This window comes from Cuculus canorus, chromosome 9, assembly GCF_017976375.1.
Source record: "Cuculus canorus isolate bCucCan1 chromosome 9, bCucCan1.pri, whole genome shotgun sequence".
Lineage (NCBI taxonomy): Eukaryota > Metazoa > Chordata > Aves > Cuculiformes > Cuculidae > Cuculus > Cuculus canorus.
Window position 1 is genome coordinate 7556301 of NC_071409.1, and position 22523 is coordinate 7578823.

The 22523-nt window shown below is 42.1% G+C and overlaps 1 protein-coding gene across 5 annotated transcripts in view; it reads left to right on the forward strand.

Annotated features, from left to right (window-relative positions):
- Positions 1–22523, forward strand: part of NYAP2 (neuronal tyrosine-phosphorylated phosphoinositide-3-kinase adaptor 2) — a 142637-nt gene that overhangs the window by 59687 nt on the left and 60427 nt on the right. For 4 of the 5 annotated variants that reach the window (XM_054074804.1, XM_054074805.1, XM_054074808.1 and 1 more), the window contains one exon: positions 4418–4716. In XM_054074804.1, the coding sequence (XP_053930779.1) occupies positions 4418–4716 (299 nt within the window). The remainder of the gene's footprint in view (positions 1–4417; positions 4717–22523) is intronic. The other variant, XM_054074809.1, reaches the window with a different exon arrangement.

Here is a 22523-nt window from a genome sequence, read left to right on the forward strand (position 1 = left end):
CTTTTGTGACGTGTAATAAACCAAGTACTATAAAAGACTTCCTTCTCTGTAGTTCTTCAAACACGTGAACATTTCCATTATTCTGTGCTGTACTTTAGTCAATGCTCCAGTATCTACTTGATAGAACAGAGCGCAATACACTGGGCTGTAATGCCCTCAGGACTGCCATGATTACAGCTTCTGTGCAGGCAGGCTGACACCGCAGGTAGGAACAGCAAGGTCAGGATGGTTTTATGGTAGTTCTGCTCTGACCTCAGAAATTTCAGCTGACGGATAAAACCTGTGTTGGTTAATAAGACTCATCAGATCCATCAGCTGGAGCTGTTGTTCACAGCTTAGAAAGGAAAGCTGAAATCCACTGTTACTGAATTAAGGCAGATCCAACTGGTTTGGTATTTGTAATGATTCGGTTCTGGTACCGTATGGAAGAGGGCAAGGATGAGAAACTTGCTAACCTTCCAGTGTACCCAAGGAGGGAGTGTGTGATCTGGTAGCACTCGATAGTCTGCATTGGACTTACTAGGTTGGCTTTGGAGAAACCCTGCAACGTGGTTTTGAATAGAGAGCTGCTTCAGAACACTCTTTTTGAGGATGTCTGGAGCCAACCTCGCTGCACTGACCTTTTTTCCATCTGCTACAGTGTCGGTCACTAGACCTAGGCAAACACCTAGGCATTTCCAACACAAAGTCAGCTTTGCTGTAGGTGTGTGATGTGAGTAATCGTATGATTAATTTTATTATTATATAATTCATGTTCCTCTTTGTAGACAGATGTCTTGCATTTTTAAGGGTTATTTGAATACTCTACATAATTCTTTGTCAAAGAAGCAGTTGAACCTGGCTAAGTTTGAATCTGAACTTCCCAGAGGAATAATCCAGCTCTGTATTTCCATATATATTAATAAACTGTGTAATACTTGCAGCAACTCATAATATAGTTTTGAAATGAGATAGAACTCATTATCAGTACAATAAGGAGCACAGACTCTTTCCTGTCAGAAATAATGGAGTGAGATCACACAGTTATTTTCCCTTGCTGTCTCTGTAGTCATTTATGCAGCAACATACGTATAAATCTTTCTCAGCTTGTTGTGCTGTAGCGGGACACACACCAGCCCCAGCCAACTGCTGCAGTTGCAAGCAGGAGGAGTATAGGAAAAAATCCTTTAATTCTGTGTTGTTTCATGATGTACCATCAACAACACTGCATGTTGCAAAGCTGCATTGCACAAGTTCAGATGGAGCTTCAGCATGCTGCTGCCTTGAGGGGAAGGGAAGTCACGTTTGAAATCTGCCCGCCAGTCTTTGTGCTTCTGTTCTGGGTATAAGCCTGGAGTGAATCCTTTCTCTTTGCACCATGATGGATTTCAAACTGTGTTACTGAAGAGTGAACTTGGCACTCCGCCCAATGTTGCACTTGTGCTTAGTAGTCAAATTATGCTAGGAAACGCTCACTGCCCAACACTCAGGAATTGCTACCAATGTAAGTAATAAACCCAAGAGTATTGTGGTCCTGGTCGATGACTAGAGTCCAGGAACAAGAATTAGAGGATAACCTTCTTCAGATTGGGGTTTACGGTGCCTAACTATCAGTTGAAGTTTGGCTCCTACACTCACAGAATCATAGAATAGTTTAGGTTGGAAGGGACCTTAAAGCCCGTCCAGTTGCAACGCTTCCCTGCAATGGGCAGGGACACCTTCCAGTGGACCAGGCTGCTCAAGACCCCACCCCATCCAATCTGCCTCTGAACTCATCTACAGATGAGGCATCCACAGCTTCCCTGGGCAACTTGTGCCAGTGCCTCACCACCCTCATCATGAAGAATTTCTCCTTAACGTTTAATACAAATCTTCTCCCTTTTAATTTAAAGTTATTACCTCTTGTCCTATCATTACATGTGCTCGTAAGAAGTCCCTCTCCAGCTTTCTGATAGGCCCTCTTCAGGTACTGGAAGGTCACTATAAGATCTCCCTGAAACCTCCTTTTCTCCAGGCTGAACAGTCCCAGCTCTCTCAGCTTGTCCTCAAGGCAGAAGTGCCCAAAGAGAAATCGACTCTCTTTTAAATGTGGCTGAAAACAGGGAAATGATGTTCTGCTGGTTTTGTCCAGTAGCTGAGCAGAGGATGTAGAAAAGCAATCCCATGAGGAATAGCAAGGACTCTTTCGAGCTGTGCCTGCCACCTTTCTCTGGCCTGCCTATAGACTGTTTACTCTGGAGTAAGCGTAGGAAGCAAGTGGGGCAGGTTTTAATCCATGATGTTGAAAGAGATTCAGTAAAGACTGAAAAAAATATGGGAAGGGAAGGAAAAAGAGAGGGCATGATTTAATTTTTTAATGATACGGTACATTTAGATACTGGGCCTATATTTTGAAAGTTTTAATTTCTGGAATACAAGATCCAGCAATCTGAGAAAAAAACCCAACAAAACAACAACACACCCCCCCCCCCAATGCTTTGTATAAATTAGGTTCTGTGTATTCTTGGGAAAACAGGGAAACCTATCATATCAGTGGAATTTGTGCAAGTCCAACCAGAACAGAATCTGCCCCATAGCGTGCAGTTTAAACGTTTCCATGCAGAAGTGAATGAAATGCACAAATTAAATGGTGTGACCTGATCAGAATTATAATGTCAGAGACATGATGAACTGAAATTTTGTTTGCTAAACATGACTTATCCAATGGACCTGAGGAAGGAAACAGACTCCCTACCTGCATTCTTCAGTGTATCTGGATAGTAATCTTCTTTAAATAATGTGACAGACTCTTTTTGTAGTCCAACATCAGAGGATTATGTTATTTTCAGAACCATTTATGAAAGATTAGTGGAGGAATAGTTAATCATTTAAATTAGCTACAGGTTTTTTATTAATCTTCAAATTAATGAATTCTACCTTTTGATCTTTCTGGCTGCAAATCCCTCTGGGACTGATGCCAATTAGGATTCTGTAATAACTTGGTTATGAACATGGACCAGTGTGTTTGTATGTGGTGTGTGTGTGTACATGTGTGGGGAGGTGTTGGTGCACCTGGAGAGTGACATGTGTTCAGTAAGATCTGTTTGATTCTTACCAGCTTGGATAGTGGACCTCTCCACTAATGGAAATTAAATAAAAAAATGCAAGGACACTAGTAAGTGAATGCAGGTTCTGCTTTATCATGCACAAAGTCATGCATCGCACGGTGCCAATCTGATGCTTTTAGAACAATTAGGTAAAGCCTGTGTTACCTGTAATGAAGATGGGGACAGTAGCAGGAAATTAAGTGACCTTACTCACTTCTCATAGGAACCACTGAGAAATGTTATTGTCTTTTAAAGAGAGAAATGTGTTTAGCACCAAACAAATTGCACTAGCCAACAGAAAACTTACAGAGGAGCAGACTGACCCTGCTTAGATGCTCACTCTGTGTGAAGAGGAGGTGATTAGGGCTTTTCAGGGCGTCACGGTTCTCATAGTGACATTTCTACATGCCCACAGTGGTACCATTCCAAACCTCCTTGCAAACAGAGCCACATTGACCTGTGAGTGTTGCTGAGTTTGTTTTCATAGTCATTGAATTGCCTTAATTGAAATGTGCTGTAGGTTTAGAGTACAAGCACTGGTAAGAGCTGTTTTCAGAACTGATACACACGCATGAGTATAGCTGAAATAATACTAGTTGCTCAGTCCTGCCATCCACAGAACAATGTAGCACTTGATATGACAGCCCTTGATTTGGCTGAGCTTCCCGTCCTCTATACAGGTGTTTCTGAATGGTTAGGTGTTATTTTCTTCCTGGTGTCCCATAGGATATTGGTTTTTCCATCTCCTGCACTTGTACCTTGCTAGTCTGATGCTGCCCGTGTTCCACCTTCATGTGGATTTGATGAGATTTTAATGTTCTGTTTCCTATATACTAGTAATTTTTAGAGCATTTCTTTCTCTCGGTATTCGTTAGTCTGAAGAGAAATGATTGATTGGACCCCAAGAGCCTTGTTTCCCAAGGTTCATGAATGTCTGTAGTCAAAGATGAATGCAGGGGAGTGTGGAGTATCTAAAGCAGTATTCTTTGCCCTACTGGCAATCTCTTGTCTTCCTGAAAACTCATTGCTGACTTCCAATGTTTGAAATTTGTTCTATAGACAATTTCTAGTCACGGTGCAGTGAAACCTGATTGGAAGCTTTTCTCAATTTCTTCTTGCAGAGTTTTAAGGGAGTGCATAGTGAGGTATCTACATTTGCGTTGTTGGCAATCTGTGTGGAATAGACTATTCCATTCTAGTAGTTATCTCGTTTTAAGAAAAGAAAAGAGCATTCCTTGTTTGCAAAGCCAAAAGCGCAATCTGCTGATCACAGGTGGAACAGAGATCCTGGATCCAGGTACAGGTCAGACAAAGATGGGTCATGTACTTATATGGATATTTTTTTCTTACAGCATAGGTGGAGAAGTAGTGAGAGGAAATGAAGGAAGCTACGCTGGGAAACATTTCCGCATGGGATTTATGACAATGCCTGCTCCTCAGGACAGACTGCCACATCCTTGCTCCAGTGGCTTTACCGTGAGATCCCAGTCTCTTCATTCTGTTGGAGGAACTGATGACGAAAGTAGCAGCTCTCGGAAGCAGCCACCTCCAAAACCTAAGCGAGACCCCAACACTAAATTGAGCACCTCATCTGAAACAGTCAACACCGGAACAACAAGTAAGAGTGGGAAACTACCGGACAGGACAGAAGGTAAACACTATAATTCCTTGGGAGAAATGGTTTTGGTGACCCAGTGTTAGGATTATTCTGTTGATAATTTTGCATTTAAGAATTACCTGTATGTTTCTCCATCTGCGTAACAGTGCCAGCACAGTTATTTTAGATCACTGTACTCCAAATTTTGGACCAGTGGGTAATTGCCAATCTTTGACATCTCTCACAAAACTGTCCCACTTATGTGGCCTGGTTGTATACTGGGGAATGAGTTTAATTTATTCAAAATAGAGGAAAAAAGAGATAGCGTGAAGGACACTCATATCAGTGCGCCAACCAAAGAGCACCTCACGATATCACTAGCACCTCACCATATCAAAGCACCAGAGCTTTGAAGAGGGTCCTCTTCAACAAAGAAGTGAAGGACAGAAATCATTAAAAAGAATACTGTGTGGCACTGAGACTCAAATGCAAGAAAATACCATCTAATAGTAAACATTGTACCCAAGATGGTATGAAATATTGCCCAAAACTTCTGTCTGCATGTGAGTCTACGTTTTCTCTTCCCAGTCCTCCGAGCTACATTTCAGCCAATGCAACGTTCAGAAGAAAACAGACAAATGTGCTGAATAAGGATATTGCTTTCTTGCTCTGCACTACTACAGATGAGTTAACGCTATAGGGATCTTCTCCTTCCTTTCTTCCGTGCTGAAAATGCGTTTTGTGCAGCAGTAGGACCAGCTGTACTCCCTGCTAGGAGAGATCAGGATGACTCTGCTTCACAGTGTGAACTGTAAGAAAGAACCCTTAGGGATAACTGATTTTGATCAGTGCTGGTCTTTCCCACTGCTATGTTACGTATTAGTTTTGACATCCCGTGCAGTATGTTGTGCTCTTAGTGTGTATCCTTTTTGCTTGTTGTTGCGGACAGAAATGCTTGTTAGTTGCATTCATGCTACAACCCCCTTTAAGCAAATCTGATTTTAAAAGGCTATCAATGATAACAAAGGTGCAAAGGAATGTCTAATTCAGCTGCTGGGATATATGTCTATGGCTGAATACAGACAATGAAGAAAACTGTACACTTATTTATGCCATTGTTGGTAGTTATTTTGCATATGATATTTATCGTTACTTCTATAGCTTTTCCTCTACGAGTGATTGTTACATCAACTCCACTGAACAGACTAACATGATAAATCCAAGCATTAAATAGTTGCCCTTAAAAAAAAAGCTGTTTACCACAATTTTCCTGAGCCAAAGCCTACATAGAAACTCTTCGGATTTGTGACACAGACAGATTTAAAATCACATATCAGAAAGTCTTTTGAGTCTTAAATTCAATACAAGAACAGAATGTATGAGAATAACTTGGTCTGATTTGCTCTGGGGGAAAGGCAGGAGCTCTTCAGTTACTTGAAATGTCTTTTAAAAAATATCATCTTTTAAAATATTTTAACAGTTCTTTAACATATATTAACGCTCTTTCTTCCTGAGTCTACACAACAAGAATCACCAAGGCTAAAGGAAACTTGTTTTGCAGACAGGACAGTAAGATAGACTCTAATTTTTCTATCCTGTTTACTGACTATTACAAGTGTGCATTGAGTCACACAGTATGTTGTGCTCTTTGGTTTAGCTGACCTTGATGTTATCTCTGGGGTGATTAGGAATAAAGTCTATTTTACCTCTATGCTCAGCTCCTTTCCTCATTTATTAAGAAGCAAGAGATTTTGACAGCCTTAAAGCAGAAATGCTGATTATGATAGTAATAATTGAAAAATATCCAAGTATTTTACCAGTCTTACAGAAGTTATGGCAGACTTCTTACTTCTTAAGCAGTCTGTCCCCTCACGAAACTGGATCTTCAACATTATTATTACAAAAGGTTCTGAAAATTTTGCTTCCTTTCCCTCATTATTGCCTTCTATCTTATATTTGACACCACGTACATAATAGGTGGTCATGTCCCTACTGACAGATTTCAAAGCTAAAAATTGATTGACATTTCTGTTTCCAAGGCCAAGTACCACTTTGCCTTTTCCCATTCTGCACACGTTGAGCATGATCTGTATCATCACATGATAATTATGAGTGACACATGTGGTACTGTAGCAGTGTTCGCTTTGGATAATCTGTAGGATAATGTTACTACTACAGCATAGCACTAATTATTGAAGAATGTCTCAGATTATTTATTATAAAGAAGAGCTGAATATTCATAGCAAGATCTCTGGAACGAACTGGTGAATGAGTAATGCTCCATCAGTAGCATAAGATGTGGTACCTGAATATTATCTTAGAATGTGATTAAATGTCTTCATGTACTATTGAGAATCTCCATGATAGGTAATATATGACTAGTAGAATGCTAATTCTGCTGGTTTACATGCATTACAGCAATGGACATTTTCAGGTTATCATGAAGAGGTTCTGGGAGGTTTTGAATTGACAGAACCCTTTAACCATACTATTAGTTTTGTGTGTTCGGAATATCTGCCATGTTTGTATGTGTCTGGTTTTGTATGAGCCACGCTTGTAGTCATTTCTCCAAAGAGTTTGATACATAGAAAGTAAGATCATATTCTACGGGTTTTTTTTGAGGTAAGTGGTCAAATTTTAAACTCTGACATATACTCAGGGGTGGTACAATGTGGTGTATTTCTAAAAGAGGAGAGGCTTTGTTACAACCTGTGCACTCCAAGGTAGGGTGCTTGTTTGGATGAAAGAACTTTCACAGTCATCATTTTGCTAGCACAGGAATGTTGATATAGAAACTGTGGTCAAACATTAATGAGGACATTTAAGGATGAGCAGAATCAGATGAATGTCAAAGTTCATTATCTGCTGTGTTGATTTCACATAAACAGTAGGCTAGTTTTGTCCCAGAATATGAAATTATTAACATTGCTACAAAATTCCCAGCAAACTGAGTATCTGAAATTGTGCTTAGTGCAAAGAAACCCATGAAGCTCTGATTCTACCAGTCTGTTTTATGTGCAAATGATTAGGTTTTTCCTTATCTAGTTGTTCTTATTCTAGTAGCAGTCTTTGAACTCAAGAAATGGTAAAGCTGTATCTTTCTAATTTCACATGAGATAGTCCATAGGATATAATATTCATGCCCTGCTAGGGAGGTCTGTGGGAGGTCAAGTCCAAGAACACACAGGGTTTAACTTTCAGTTACTGTCGGTATTGTACCTAACTACTTGCACATGCATGTCTCTCACACATTGGTGAGTACTTGTGGTATTTGCAGGCTGAATGGCTACAGCTTTTTCCAGGAACTATGAAAAACAATGATGAAACTCCTTTTGTTTCCCATCAATTATTGTGGAATTGTCAAAGGAGTTGTCACAAAATTGTTCCCAGCTCATTTTTTTTTTATGGCAGTGCAGAATGATTCAGACTATAATGTCTATTGTCTGACCCAGTGGCTACTGTGAGAAGGAATTTGCTACATTTCCTAGGCAACCATGGACAGCCTCACCACTCGTTTTTATGAAACATGTTTGCTTTTTGATTATGGTCCGGTTTATAGAAACAAAAGGTGATGATAACTTTTATTCTTTTCCTGATGAGGGTAAAGTCAAAATATTGAATCCATCCCATCAGACAAAGATCATAACATTAGATTATGTTTTGAACATGAGTCTGACTTTACTGCAGGAGAAGTGGCAGGAAAAAACTGGCCATGAGCTTGAAAGACCTCTTCCTCCTGAAGTCCAAATAGCATCAGTAACAGACACCCCAGCTCTGTACACTTTTCCTATAAGTGCTCTTGCTTCCAAATTTGTAGGAGTGTGAGAATCTTTTAAGTTTCGATGACACTTATCAACCCTCTCTCCCTGTGCAGCAGCGTGATAACAATTCTGTTTGTGTGTTTCACTGAAATCTACCTCAGCTCTGTCTGAAAGAACAGTCTCCAGTCTGAAGGCCTATTTTTCCTTAACTTGACTTTAATTTTGTTGCTGTGTTTCCAAACTTTTGTGTTCCTTCTTATGTTTCAATATTCCTTTCTTACTCTTCCGGCTCCCTCTCGTATGCACCCACTGAACGCCCTCCATCCAATGCATTTCTCCTCCATGACAGGTTTCTAGAGAGTTGTTTTTAGAAACGTGGGCTGCCTTTCTGCAGAGTTTTCAAACTCTGGTAGGAACAGCAAACAAATGTAGCTGTGCCTCATACGTCACACATAGAAGTGAGAAGTGAACTGAAAAGGGTAGTTTTAAATAACATTTCAGCATTGAAGACATATCTAATCTTGATCCTGAGAGGCTCTTTATTGAGAAAATGGAGGAGTTTAATTAAACGATGTGCTTTCAGTGCCCAAGAAAAAGGAATTATTAAAACAGTGTAATTGGTGAATGTAACCAGCCTCAAGCAGTGTTTTTTGATACGATCACTGCATGGCCACAAGAAAGGTTTATAGACCTACTGCAGTGCAAATGTAAATGAAGAGGTATAGGTGAACTACATTTTGAAAGCTATATGGGTGATGACTGCGTTCTGTAACTATACGCACATAAAAATATGTAATTTATGGATACATAATGTACACAGTTATGTATAATGAAAATGCAAGTTATATGTTCTTGCATGAATGCACAGACTTGTGCACCCACAAAACTCAGCATAGCATTTTCACAGTGTTGTTCATGGTTGTAATTCTGCTCCTGCCAGGGCCCACAAGAAGTATAGGTCCGAGAAGTGAAAATGCTTGCAGGGATCCCCATCGTTCAAACCCACTCAGTTTAAGTATTCTCCTTCTGAGTGTTGTGTATGCAAGAAGATATTCTTCTTGCCACGTTCTAAGCCCATGCAGTGGAAGCCTCTCTATGTTGCTCCACAATATATAAAGGTGGGCAAATTGTAAGGACAATTTTCCTCTGGAGAAAAGCAATTACAGTAGCTGTAACTGGTGTTGGAGTCCAGCTGGTCGCTCTTTAAAATCTAGTGTTCTGTCAGCTAGACTACATTGTGAACTTGAACTTTTGCTGCTTTTGGAAAACAGAACGTGGATTAAACAGATTTAGCACTTTTGCTGTTTATGCGTGGTTCTGGTTTCCTTTTATTTCAGACCTTATCTAACACTATATTTAACCTGAACTTTGAAATAGTGTCCTCTGCAGTAGTCATGCCATGTCCTTCCTTATAGCCTGATCTTGGGTGCTGGATTCTACTCCCAAGTGACAAGTGATAGGATGAGAAGAAATGATCTCAAGTTATGCCAGGGGAGGTTTAGACTGGATATTAGGATATTTTTACTTGAAGAGTGGTGAAGCACTGGACCAGACTGCCCAGGGAAGTGGCGGATTCTCCATCCCTGGAGGCATTAAAAACTTATAGACATGGCACTTGGTGACATGGTTTTGCAGGCATGGTGCTGTTGGGCTGACAGTCAGACTTGATGATCTTAGAAGTCTTTCCCAATCTTAATGCTTTTATGATCTTATTCCCGCGCCTACTGAAGGAGGAAATATCACTAATGAGCCATCTTCAGACCTAACAAGCCTAGAGGGACTGGCAGATGATTTTTGATGGGTATAGCTACGGGCAGTTTAAGATGCTACTGTTTCTTGCCTGTCTGCTTGGCCTCCTGCCACATGTGACCATCCAGTGCTAACACAGCAGAATGCAGTATTTTAGGGACTTGTCTTTGGGATATGGGTGCTGGTACACGACCCCCCTGCTGAGTTGGAGCTGTGGCAGGGCAGTGAGGTGGGTGGGTCTGGGCAGAAGCATCCTGTGGCAAAGCTTTTTGGAGCCCTGCGCAGCAAGAATGAGTGTCATACAGGTGCCTCTCACAACACGCTCACTCTTAGTAAGGGCCAGGCGTCACTGTGGCCGGTGATGCTGCTGCGATGCCAGGCTGTGGGTCTGAGAAAAAAGGAGGGGCAGGCTATGCTGTCTGGCCTCCAAGGTGTCTTCCTAGGTTACGGGCTGCTCAGCCAGGTGCTCAGCTGGAGCTCCCATATGTCGCAGTGCCTGGGAGACCTGAGTGCCTGCATGTTGTGCACTGTACATTCCTTAGCTCGTTTTCCTCTTTCCTATAGCCTGGTCTCTATTTTAAGCACAGCATTTTGTCCCTTGAAAAGTTGCAGCTAGTGTTCGTGTTAGCTACATAGGTATGACGCAAGCTGGTATTCAGCCACCTGTAAAGCAGGGTCGGTTCCTCCACGTGCTTTAATCTGATTCTTGATCTCAGTGCTGCATTACCCGTTACTTTTTGTACACTATAGTGTATCTCTTGCAGACTGCAAGACTGAAGAGAGCTTAACTTGAAATTGTGCACACTGGGAGAAAGCATCTGGCAATGACGGAAGGAAAAGTCAAAGCCAGAGTCAGAAGATACGTGCCCTGTTCTCAGCAGTGTGAGGTGAAGTTGGCTCTTAACCATCATATATGACTCCAGAGAACTCTTCTATGCATCCAGGTGGCATGGGGAATGGGTATGGTGCCCTCAGCAGCACTAGAGCAATGCAGTCTTTACTAGAAACCTACCACTTCTTTCTCTTTGTTCAGCCTTGCATCACAGCAGCATCCTTGCTGCTGCAGTGGGTAAAAGGCTGGAGGACAGCTCTGTCTTGACTCTGCCCAGCAGTATCCTGGCTCTGTGTTTGGCTCCGTTGGTTGCTGAAGCAGCTTGTTCCTGCTGACTTCTAGAGTCAGTTCTCACTGACTCGGGCAGGAAAGACATGGCAGATATTCTGGTCTATTCTCTAGCATTTAATAGTTTAGAGATTTTCAAAGGCTTTGCTTTTAGAATGATTTTTTTTTTCAGTGTTTTTCAGTGTTTTGGGTCTTGGTTTTCTTTGTTTTTGCTGAGATTTCAGTTTGCTCCTCCCTGCAGCGAGTTGGTTTTCAGATTGCAGCTCCCAGAGCTGGCTTACTTTCCTATGCGTCCCACCTCCTCTGTTTTCTAGTCCCTCGGATAAGGGAGGGCAAGGGGGAAGGAAAGGATGAAAGCAGCAGTTCTTATAGCTGTTATAATAGCTTTCTGTGCAGAACAATGAACACAGTGTGATTTTTGGAGGGATTTATAAACAAGTTTTGAAGCCACAGAGGGAGTATGCTCTTACCCTCAAGGCACATATGCATACTCATTAACTTTAATGGAAGTTGCAAGCATTGAACAGAAAATAGACCGTGCAGTGGTAAAAGACATGAAGATCTAGTTACCCACTTGGGAATTGCATTGTGCCCAAGAGTTTGCAGTTGGTACTTTAGCTATGTTGCATTAGTATATCCTGTATCTTAGTATCTCTTTTTTTTTATTCTTTTTAATTTAACAAAGTTGCTTTATATATTCCTCATTTCTCTTTTTCACATTAGGATGTTGCTCATTTGCTGGGAGACATTGGACCTGCACAAAAAAAGCACAAAATGAAATGTGCAGCCTCCTGCAGTACAGATATCTCTTTGCTCTCAAGGGTGATAGAAGCGTGATGTTCTTGATAATGGAAAAGCCTTAATAATGCGAGTGCAGGGAATGTTTTGCAGATTTACCAGATTGACTGCAAATGCAGCCAGTCCAGAAGGAGGCTGCCTGCCCTAAGCTGAGGGTAGTAAGCCCTGCTAAGCACTTGTGATTCCTCGTGAGCATGTGGGCTCTTCTGCACTGTGCACCCCAGTGCTCCAGGGCTCAGGAGAGTTTTAAGCCTGGTTGCAACCCCAGACTCAAACTGTACTTGTGAATACACGCAATTCTGCCCTGAAATTAGTGGACCATCTAGGACCTCAAAGTAGTGTTGAATATAATGCAGACATGCTGAGTAGAAGACTTTCTCCAAGCTGCTGCCAACCTGAGGTCCACTGATCGTATAAGGACTCTAGTCCCTGGACATGCCAACAAGGCAAGGAAATGTGAGTCACTTATTCATGCAGTCAGCTGGGATCTAGAAGAGAGTATTAGCATAGGTTTCACATCATGTGAAACTGCTTTTAGAGCCAACTCAGCCCTGGGAGTACTTCAACTGTGCTCTTCAGGTGTCCAAATCAATAATCTTTACCATAAAGACCACAATGAAGAGAGAATCTCTAAAGAAAGCTATCATATGGCCGCTCTTGTCCACTGCACGGTTAATTTGCAACCTTGATAGACAACCCCTGTGTAACTGGAAGGTTACGGTGTTAATAAATCCATTCATTATTGTCAGGTCATGTATGTCAAGCCAGGAATACTGCTAGAAAAAAATTGTAAGCCATCATATTTGTGACTGCATTTCATTTTAAATTTTTTTTTCATACCTCAGGGAGCCATAGGACTGGGCCTTCTCAGCTTTTCCACCTGTGAGCAGAAATACTATGAAACGCTAGATGCTTACATTATTTTGCATCACTGAATGGCTCTGAAATCAGGGCCAGGAAAGGAGGGGAGGAGAAATCCAAGTGATTCTCTTGCCTCATTTTGACAACCCTTCAGCATTTGTTAAGTAAAATGAAATGCTCATGAAACAGCAAAAACAACAGCTTTGGAATACTCATACTGCACTTCTGTTTTCTGTACTGTCTTTGGCATTTTCTGTTGAAGACATTGTGGACAAATGAGTAAGGGATGGAGGGATCAGACTGAAATCCTAAAATCTGTGTTTACTCTCAGGGCTGGCCTGTGATAATAGAGATGTCTGGCAACACTCATTTGGAATGAGGGGAATGGCTTTAATTGGAAGGGGGAAGATTTAGATTAGATGTTAGGAAGAAATTCTTCATGATGAGGATGGTGAGACACTGGCCCAGGTTGCCCAGGGAAGCTGTGGCTGCCCCTTCCCTGGAGGTGTTCAAGGCCAGATTGGAAAGGGTTTTGAGCAGCCTGGTCCAGTGGAAGATGTCCCTGCCCATGGTTTTGAGGTCCCTTCCAACTCAAATCATTCTATGACTCCATGATTCTATACAAAACAGCTGTACTATTTATCCAATAGCAACTACATCAGATTTTCACTTCTTCACCTGACCTTATTTTTAGCTAATGCCCTAACTCTGTTCTCACTTAAATACCCAAATTCTTATGGATTTAAGATGACTGAGCTCTCAAAGCATTTCCTTCCAAGAGGCTGGTACTGGGGCAAGCACCTTACACTCACGTTGGCTTTACTGGGAACACAGTGTTTAGCAGAACTGCATCCCAAGAGATTTAAGCCTGGCTCCAGGTGAGACCCTGCCAGAGTTATCCTCTCCTTCATTGGTAATTACTTTCTAATGACTGGGTGAATGTAATAGTCTTGGTTCATGCACTGGTTTGCTGCTTTCATCTCTTCCACCTGGCTTAATTCTGGATGACATCAAGAAACATATCCCTGACATGCTACAACTGTTCGGCACTTCATGCTTTTCAGTTCGTACGTGTGCAAACAGTGCTGTGTTGGGATAATGTGCGCAGCAGTGACAGCTTAACAGAGCAGAGCTTCTTTTTTGCAATGCCATCAACTTGCCTGGAAGTCATTGTGTACCAGTCTGGGCTTTTCAGAGGGAAAAAACCCCAAGCATGCACAAATTTTTGTGCTAATTTTAGTGACCATGACTTTGAACTACTAGCATGCCAAAGAAGAAGCACATCCCCCAAAGTCCAGCATGATTTGCAGCTGGCTGGTTGTTCAGAGTTGGGGGAGGCTTAGATGTGGAATGTAAAAAGCTGGAGTGTTGTGTACTTGACATCATTTAGAGGCATAGCTTAATATCCATTTCCAGTGTAGCAGCTTCCATCACTTCCCTGAGATAATCATGAATAATACTCTGCCTTCAAACCCACAACCAGCTTGCATGTAACAATTGAATAATTCTAGAGCCTCTTATGCTTAGTAATAAAACAAAATGAGTACTGCAAGTACAGGACTCTCTGAGCATAAACAACTGGAAAAACTCAGCTCCGTTTAGGGAGCAGTATAACCTTTGGGTTGTTTGCCCTCATAGTGCATTATGGGATGAAGAAGATTCCTGGCATTTTCTCCTCCATGCATGACTGCAAAGGGAGCTGTCTTCCATTTTGCCTTGGTTGAATACTGAAGAATGGCTATAAGTCTTGCCCTAAGATGAGTGAGATAATGCCACAAGTCTCCTCAACTTGGAAAGTTTTAATGGGGTTAGGTTTTGCTTATAACAATGGAAGTCTCTCAATACTTGGATTTTGGTAAATAAGATCGTCAGTTTGATTAAAAGAAAAGTAAACCAAACACAACCAAAAACAGCAAAGCTACAGATGTGCATCACGCACAAACCTGAAGCTATACCAGTAGTGAGGATTCAAAAAACTTGATAATATGTCTACTCTGATTTTTTTTCTTAAATATAAGCTTTTGCAAACAAAAGCATGGGTGCTCAAGGTATTCTATCATTCTAAACTATTTGTTATTTTCTGTTAATGATGAGATAAGTTTCGCAATTGTTGTGGATAAATATTTGCAGTGACTAATTGCCTTAAGATCCCAGTCCTTCAAATACACGTTTGCATGTAAGTGTTGTGCTGAATGGAGCCTTCTGTAAATATTACTTACCCTCTCTCAGTGGTGTAAGTGGAGGAACAGGGATACTTCACAGATCTGCCACTGGCTCAGACGACCTTGAAGGTTTCACTTGGCTGTCAGTGCCCCAGATACCTCCTTTGTAAAATAAAGATAGTGACAAGGGCTTTGTTTTGTGAATTAGTTTGCGAGCAACTTATGATTAGAGTATTTCTGCTCACAGTCAAATCTTGGGCTAATGGGACAAGTGTGAGTGCTTTTGTGTCCTTGCTCAATATGAAATTCCACACATCTGGCAGGGCTTCATTTACGAACTCAGGACAGTCACTGTGGAAACGAGGATTTCAACGGCTTGTCAGCATAGGAACTACTCAAAGTTCCCTTTCGCAACCTCCTGTTGGTATCACTGGTGCTGCAGTGCATGAATAAGCATGACAAAACCTGGGCTGCAATTATGGTCCAGCTCTGTGAAATGCTGCATGCCATCAGTTTACAGCACGGGCAGTCCCAGGAGATGGTAGGTAACAATTCCCTCAGAGCTTAGACTGTTCAGCGCTCTTGTGTAGTAGAGGCTGTGCATTGGTGGTAAGGATGAATTCCTGTAAAGAACTGTGCTTCTGAGCAACAGCAAAATGAAGCAGACTGTAAAAACTGCATTATAGCAATAGCTTCTGGTTTCCTGCCGTCGCGCAATTGCTCAAGCATAGGTGCATCCCTGTGTCCTAGTGACAGTGGGAATAGATGCTAGTTCAGCCTTCCTGGGACACTTCAACAACTGCAATATAGGATAAAAAGGAACTTGCAATGAAAAGTTGCTTGGCAAAGGAAAGGAAAAGACATGTTATCCGAGGAAGGTGACTGGGACAAGATTATCAGCATTCAGTGCCTTTTCAGTGACAAAACTAGCATTGCTGTGTCCCTACAGCCTCGCCATTGCATTCTACACTTAGTTGAACTGTTAGGGCTGGGTTAGGGGCAGCCCTGTGAGGTCAAACGGGTACAAGTTATAAGTAAATGGGAAGGAGAAAAAGGGGAAGGGAATAGGAGAGACCTGCCATGTGCATACTCACTGAAAAGACAATGTGGGAAAGACAATGGGAAATAATAATACAGTTCATTCTTGTAAAGAGGTTTTGGGAGCAAATAATGATTTTGTTTCTCTCTCTGCTGCCGTACTCTGGTAGCTCATGCCTGCTTCTTCCCTTAGATATTGTCTAAGATAGTCAACCTGTGATACTGCTCTCGCTTTGGTTGCCTTTCATTTATCTCAGCTTTCCAGACATCTTTGCTAGAGAGCTCCACTTTTCCTCATTATTCCATCTTCTGTCTGCTGCTCCTTGGCTCTTTTTCTGTTTTGTTTTTATTTTTTGCAAGGTTGTAGTATTCAATCAAGTCTCTTTTTTGTTCCCACTAGTTCTGCCTGTGAGGTGAACTGAATAGGTTCTGCAATCATAGGTGAGGTAGGAACAGCTTCTGGCAGCAATTCCTCTGTTCCTTTTTGTGCTCCATCTTTGTCCTTTCATCCTCTGTCTCGTATCTCAGGTGGCACAATGAGACTAAGCCTTGTGTTTGAAACAGGAATGAGCTCTCCCAAAGCTTGTCTGGAACTGTGTACAAGGCTGTCAAAATAGTCCTGTACGCTGCAGCCGTACCAGGTGAATTTATGGTGATTAGGCCCAGCTGCGTGACTCTTGTAGATGAACACTGTTATAGGCTCTGCTTGTTTCTCCAGACCACTGAAAATAACGGCAAGATGAAATGATAGATGCCAGGCACACAGAGAAACTCTGAGTGGGAGGTAGCTGATAAAGCGTGGCTTGTCTGCAATTTTGCCAACACTTTATTTAGAGCTGAGGAGGAGAGAGGAGTCACCCCTATGGAGCTGGAAGTAAAACGAATAGCTGTGAGGCTATTTTCGTAAAGCCGATTACGCTGAGCATTTCAGTAACGCTCAGCCTCTGACCACAGAGCTGTTACATCTCCAGGCACCGCTGCCCGCCCGTGAGCTGCTCTGACAATGTTCTGTCTGCTTCAGCTGTCATCATATCCACCGAGAAGATGCTCGGTGACAATCTGCAGGAACTGCTTCCGCAGGGTCACCTTCTGTCCTTTTGGTAGAGGCAAGAGTGCCCCTTTAGATGAACTCTTGTTCATTGCGGCTCATCTGCTTTCTCGATGCTCCTGCTGTAGTGAATCATTTGACCCCTGCGATCAACCTTGAGCTTTGTTTTGACATGTGAGCTCCACGGCGGAAGGCCCTGCCAGATGTGTCATTCAGCAGCAGCGAGAGGTTCTTTATACAGTGGCCTCAAGAAAAAGACTTGTATAAAGCCCACAATATTTCTGGAGGAGAGGAGAAGGTTAGTGGAATCCGTTGGTTCCTTATCCTTGGTGGCACACACTGAGGAAGCACTGCAGCATTTGTGGGGCTGCCAGGCCTGTGGAATAGCTGGACATAATATGTTTCATACTGGAGTCCCTGAGAGGTCACTATTCTCCACAGTATCACCTCAGTCAGACTGCCAGCTTGATTTAATGGACTGCAATGGAAGCTCAGCAAACAGATTGCTACTTATGTAAGCAAATAATGGGTTTGACCTACTTATTGCGTTTATGAGTAGAAGACAGGCGTTACTGTGGATCTGAAAAATGAAGAATCTCATATCTCCAGACAAATTATTCAAGTTTTTGCATATGGTCACCACTAGGATTCTGGACAAAGTGTTTGTGAACCAAAGCAACAATTAAATCAAGTTAGCAAATGCAGGCTATTTTTTTAGCTAAATGAAACAGGTGAGCTAAACTTATTGTTTCATCAAGCATTTGTTCTTTCTTCAGCTTGATTTCTTTCTTTCCAGTTTTCCCTGTAAATAATTTCAGACTCCACTCTTTGGATGCAGGAACTGGATTTAGAAATCAACTAGAGCCAGGAACTCTTGCAGACCAGTTTCATTCAGTGCCTCTCTGAGTACCGATTCAGAAAGCCTCTGTACTGTACCTTCTCCAAGAAGTTCATGCAAGTCAAGCGTGTGATTTCCCACATCATCTCCCTCACCTACAATAGCCAATAATCAACAGCAGTGTTGTTACTGTGAAGCCAGGGGTTGGCATCAAGACTGGAGCGTGCCTTTGTTTACATGAGCACTGCCAAATGATACCATGAAAGCCTTCAGTGCCCTTTGGGGAGTAGACAGTATGAATAAGCATTTCAGCCCTCAAAGAGAGCTTACTGGTATAGTGCTGTCCTCCACATTCCAAGCTCATATGATGTAGGTGTTTAAGGCGTGCGTCAGTGGGACTTGGCTTTTCATACCATACCCAGGAGCATCCCTTTCTGAGCAGGAAAGATTTTTCTTTCTGCAGGTCAACAGAAATGCTGCTGCATTTGCAGTCATCGCACGTCACAGCCTGCAGAAACTCAGTCAGACAAAATGCAGAGCTTCACCACCTTCTGCATCATACTTGGGGAGCGTGAGAGAGGGAGAGGGGCCTGCTAGTGCTGTGAGAATGGGGCTCTAAATAGCTGCACTGCAACGAAGGTGCCTAGTGAAAGGTGGCAGGGGCTGATGTCACCCATCATTCTCAGCGTGAAATGCAGTCGTTCTGAGGGTGGCTGTAAGAATAGAGCGATAACAGTTAATTTACAGTCAAACAGCAAAAGCTGTTTGGGTTTTGTCTCCAGGATGACACTCAAGATACCATAAATGTCTCTCTAAACTGAAGGGCTTTACTCATGGTGCTGATCAGTGTCTGGTTTTCTGTACGCTGCTGTGACCACATTTAATTTTTCCATGCTCCAACTCTGTCTAGGTTTCTGCAGTGGGGCACTAGAGCCACCAACACCAACAAGCACATACACTTAGTAAATTAATTTCTCCGCAAGCATGATTCAGTAGTTCTATTTGCACGCTGTTCATGTAATTAATCTAATGATGCTTACAATCGATAAATTCCTGTGCCGATTGCCATTCTATATCTAGAGTTCCTTCAGATTATACACAGTTCCAGAATTTTTTATTGCTACTCTTGCACTGTCTCCAAAATCTGTTCTGCATCTGCAGGCTGCAGGCTATCTGAAGCAGAACAAACCAGCACTTCAGCAATATTGGTTGCGAGTGTGGGCAGTGTGAGGATCCTTTACTCGTATTCCCAATTCCCCAGGAATCCTCCCACCTCTCCCCCCCGCAGAGCCTGCTCCACTGGAACTGCTGTATAGTACGTCCATGTAATGCCACAGATCCTGGGCCCTTGTGTCTGGTCGTATTACTTTAAGGATACTTTTCTAAAGGGATACTCAGAAATCAATGCAACCCAAAAGAAGTTGCTGTTAGATTTTTTGTTTGCCTCCATCTGCATTCAGTTTATCAGTTTTCCTGTAAAAGGAGGATGATTCAAATTGACTCTTCTTGCTTATCCAAAATCTTGCTTGGTCTGTGGTGACCGACAATAACTTTAACTTCACCGAATATTACAGAAAGTCTTGATTGCAATTAATTTGTAATTATTTCTCAAACACTCTCTTTTCATTATTTCCTTTGTTTATTCAATTTTACGTGGAAAATCAGGGACATCAGTTATTCTTTAAAATAGATAGAATGTTAAGTTCAAAATGTATGAAAGCACGAGGCTGGGCATTCAGAAGTCACTTTGTAATTTTCTGAAAGTTTTTGGAGACCTTTTCTCAAGTGTGAAAGGATATCAAGCAGAGCTCAGTGCATCAGATGGATGTACGGAGAAGTAGAGGGATACACAGGAGCAAACCTGGAAGTCAGTCTGCTCTGGAGTGTGGGTGGCAGTTTGGGGAGGGATTCTCTCCAGCATGCTGATACTCCAAAGTTTCTGAAATGTCCTGGCATCTCCAGGCCTGCTCTCATCATGGTAACAGAGAGCAAAGGACCCGCAGCCCCTGTCGTGCAGGAGGGAGGAGGCTCTGGCGGCAGAGGAGTTAGTGCACGAGGCTGGCTTTTGCGAATCCCAGGCAGGTATGGTCACTGTGGAATATACAGCATGTAAGGAACCGTGGTGTTGGGGCAGAGAATTCAGTTTTGTGGCTTAGATACACAGCCCTAAGCTGAATCTGGCAGCAGTGTGTCTTCAGCCATGGTGCTTATCAGTTGCAGTAGATGTATTATTGGATTAACGCAGAACTGAATTTATCTGCAGGGCCCAATTCTGCTCTCTGTTACATTAGTGTTTGGTTCTGCAATACCACTGTTTGAAGCAGCTAGATTTCCACCACTTTGAATTAGAGAGGATATCAATCATTTTAAAAGCTGAAAGAAGTTGTAGCCAAAATAAAAGGACCTGAAAACTTTTGAAGAAATCTCCTTAATCGCAGCCTTGAGACATCTGAGTATCATGTCAGTATGATTTTATGACACTGCCTTTTAGTCCTTTCCTTTTCAGTAGAGTTTTGTCCTCTTTAAATGCCTAAATTATTTCCAGTAAGAGCTCATAGGCTCAGGAGGGGGGAGAAATACGTACGGCATGAAATGATCATGCTGAAACCACCTAGTATTTGCAAAACTGCTTGAATGAATCACGTGGGGGTTTTATTCCTTCCATGTTATTTCCCTCTTTGCTTTTTTTCTACCACCATCTTTTTGAAGAGGAAAAGGTAACTGGCAGGGAAAGGACTTGTATCCATAAGAACAATGCTGTTTTGAAAGCCAGGTTTTTTCATGACAGAGACGAAGTATCCTGGGGTGCAACAAAAGACGCATGGCCAGCAGAGTGAGGGAGGCCGTTCTCCCCCTCTAATCTTCTCTTGCGAGACCCTGCCTGGAGAATTGTGTCTGGAATCCTAAACATAAGAAGGGACTGTTGAATGGGTCAAGAGGAGGCCATGAAGGTGATCAGAGGGCTGGAACACCTCTGCTATGAGGACAGGCTGAGGCAGTTTGGGTTATTCAGCCTGGAGAAGAGAAGGCTCTGGAGAGACTTTATAGTGCCCTTCCAGTACCTGAAGGGGCTACAGGAAAGCCAGAGAGGGGTTTTTTACAAGGACGTATGGTGACACAACAAGGGGGAATGGCTTTAAACTTGAAGGGGGAAGATTTATGTTAGACATTAGGAAGAAACTCTTCATAATGAGGGTGGTGAGGCACTGGCCCAGGTTGCCCAGGGAAGTCGTGGCTGCCCCATCCCTGGAGGTGCTCAAGGCCAGGTTGGATGGGGCTTGGAGCAGCCTGATCCAGTGGGAGGTGTCCCTGCCCATGGCAGGGGATTGGAACTGGATGGGCTTTAAGGTCCCTTCAAACCCAAACCATTCTATGATGTTACTTCAGCCTAGTGATGATATTTTCACAGTTATGTGCTAAAATGCATCTTTGTGTGTATATTTTAGTTCTCTTCATAGTGTAAGAACATTTGCCTCAGAAGTTCCTTGGAGAAGAAAAGATGTCTGTTGAACACCGCATGTCTCCAATACCTATATTTAAATTTGCTTTTGTTTTCTACTGTTGCTCTTCAATGATGGGAACCACCGTTCAAGGGTTGATATAAACCAATAAATTAAAATAAAAACTTTGTGGAAGATACTTTAGAGCCTGAACTGGCAAAGGATAGATGGGGGAAAGTGGCTTTAAGGGGTGAAATGATGGGTAAGGCCCTGTGGCTTGTGACAAAGAAATGAATTAAACTCAGGTCTCCTGAGTGCTGATCTTTTGCACAGTTCAGAGGATTGTGCCTTTTTTAATTCAGTTTCACTAAGACTATTCAAACTTCATCTACAGAGATAATGAAATCCAACCCAACATAAGCACTGGTGCACAAATGCACTTAAGATCATGTGCAACTTTGACCAAGAAGTTAATTTCATTAAAGCCAGTGGGGTTACTCGTAGCCTTGAACTTACACACACACACATATATATAGGTTCTGTGCTACCCTGGAGCTGATTTTTTTTCCATTGAATTGTGTAATGCAAATCAGAATATGTGCATCTTTGATTTAGTATCCAGCACATTCATGGTTTAATTAAAGAAATTCTATTTCCTTTCACTCCTGGAGGCTCTTTTTAATAGAGGTACCCCTCAAAATACAGCAAGATTAATTCCTTCTGCATTTAAAGTAATATTTTTAAGAATTTTAAAAAATTTTAGGTCCTAAATAATTTCTTTATTTAGAAAGAAATTGAATGCTGTAGCCTCTTCTAGAATGTGAAAGGGAGGAATTTCCCTGTTACATGTATTTTTATTCTGTTATGGTGAACAGTGCAATAAATCGGCTTGGTCTCTGAACTGAAAAAGCTGGTAAACACCCAAAGGGCAATAGAAAATGGCAAAATTCATTCCAGTTTTTAGCCGTTTTTCACTTATTCCTTATACAGTGAGCAAATAATAAAACCTAATCTCATAACAATTTTCATATTTCAGTCTCTCCTAA